Source organism: Miscanthus floridulus, chromosome 10 (genome assembly GCF_019320115.1).
Source record: "Miscanthus floridulus cultivar M001 chromosome 10, ASM1932011v1, whole genome shotgun sequence".
Taxonomy (NCBI): Eukaryota; Viridiplantae; Streptophyta; class Magnoliopsida; order Poales; family Poaceae; genus Miscanthus; species Miscanthus floridulus.
This window is the reverse complement of record NC_089589.1, coordinates 118,378,392-118,379,594: the sequence shown is the minus strand read 5'-3', so window position 1 is coordinate 118,379,594 and position 1,203 is coordinate 118,378,392. Positions and strand designations below refer to the sequence as shown.

The 1,203-nt window shown below is 47.5% G+C and overlaps 1 protein-coding gene across 1 annotated transcript; it reads right to left on the bottom strand.

Moving 5' to 3' along the window:
* Positions 1–345: 345 nt before the first annotated feature.
* On the bottom strand, positions 346–714 carry LOC136489405 (BTB/POZ and MATH domain-containing protein 3-like). The gene has a single exon (XM_066486051.1). It carries the CDS (start codon positions 712–714, stop codon positions 346–348), a length of 369 nt encoding a protein of 122 aa, XP_066342148.1.
* Between the last annotated feature and the right edge of the window lie 489 nt (positions 715–1,203).

Genomic DNA, 1,203 nt, shown 5'->3' with positions numbered 1-1,203 from the left:
ATGGGGCAGATTTGCCGAGGGCCCAAAGTTTGACACACAGCAAACGACCAAGCTTTGTCGAGTGCCTAATATTTGACACTCGGCAAACGGGCCGTCACCGTTTCTGCTCCGTGACGTACTTTTTTTGCCGAGTGTCGTTTTCAGCTCTCGGCAAAGTCTTTGCCGAGTGCCCAACAGAAAACACTCGGCAAAGACGCTATTTGTCGGTACTGTAGCTACCGTGTGCTCTTTGCCGAGTGTTACACTCGGCAAACCCTTTGCCGAGTGTTTTTTAGGCTTTGCCAAGTGTTCATGGCACATAGCAAAACTACTGTTTCCGGTTGTTGACGGTGGCACCGTGAGGAACTACGAGGTGACCTCTGTCTGGATCTCCTTGTAGACAGTAACATGGCACCTGACCCTAAAATAGTCGTCCTTCAGATAGTCTAATTCCTCCAGGGCCTTCCTCTTAATGAAGTTTTTGTACCCCCATGCGTATGAGGAGTTGTTGAAAGTGCGTATGACGCCGTCGCTTAAACAATACGACGGAACTGGTTCTCCAATGTTGTCAAGTAAACTAAACATATAGCTTGCATCAACACGCCTTGCATTGATGTGATTGAGCTGCAGGTAGAATTCTATCCAACCAGCGCTCTCTTCGGTTTCACCATCAGGGTAGTACCTGATACTATAGTTGGCCAAACGGACCGCACGGCATGGTACTAGCACGGGCATGGCTAGGCACGGCACTACGCGACACGGTAGACTAGCCGTGCCATGCCTGTTAGTGCCGTCGTGCCGATGTGCCGGCCCAGGCACGGCACTATCAGGTCTTAGCCGTGCCGTGCCGTGTCACTGGGCACGGCAGCCCAGCAGTGCCCGTGCCCAGCACTGGCCCTGTAAGTGATCAACACTTCAAACTGATCAGAATCATAAAGTCTGAATGTTCAGAATCACAAACTAATCAGAATCAAAGAGTCACACAAACTGATCAGAATCAAAGAACTTATCAAAGAGTCTAAGTCACACAAAGTTACATGTTCTGAGAACTTATTAAAGACTCAAAGTCACATAATCACACAAACACAGCAGAGAACAAAATAACATTTTATTTGAAGCTTTAGTGCAATGGCTGCCTCATTAAAAATTTGTCTAGGTAAAACTCACCCTTGTGAGAAACCCTAAACAGGAAAAAAGAGTACAACCCAGCTCCAATAGTCCATA

Coding starts and splice junctions, on each gene's coding strand:
- LOC136489405 (XM_066486051.1), bottom strand. CDS start 714: ATGCCCGTGCTAGTACCATGCCGTGCGGTCCGTTTGGCCAACTATAGT.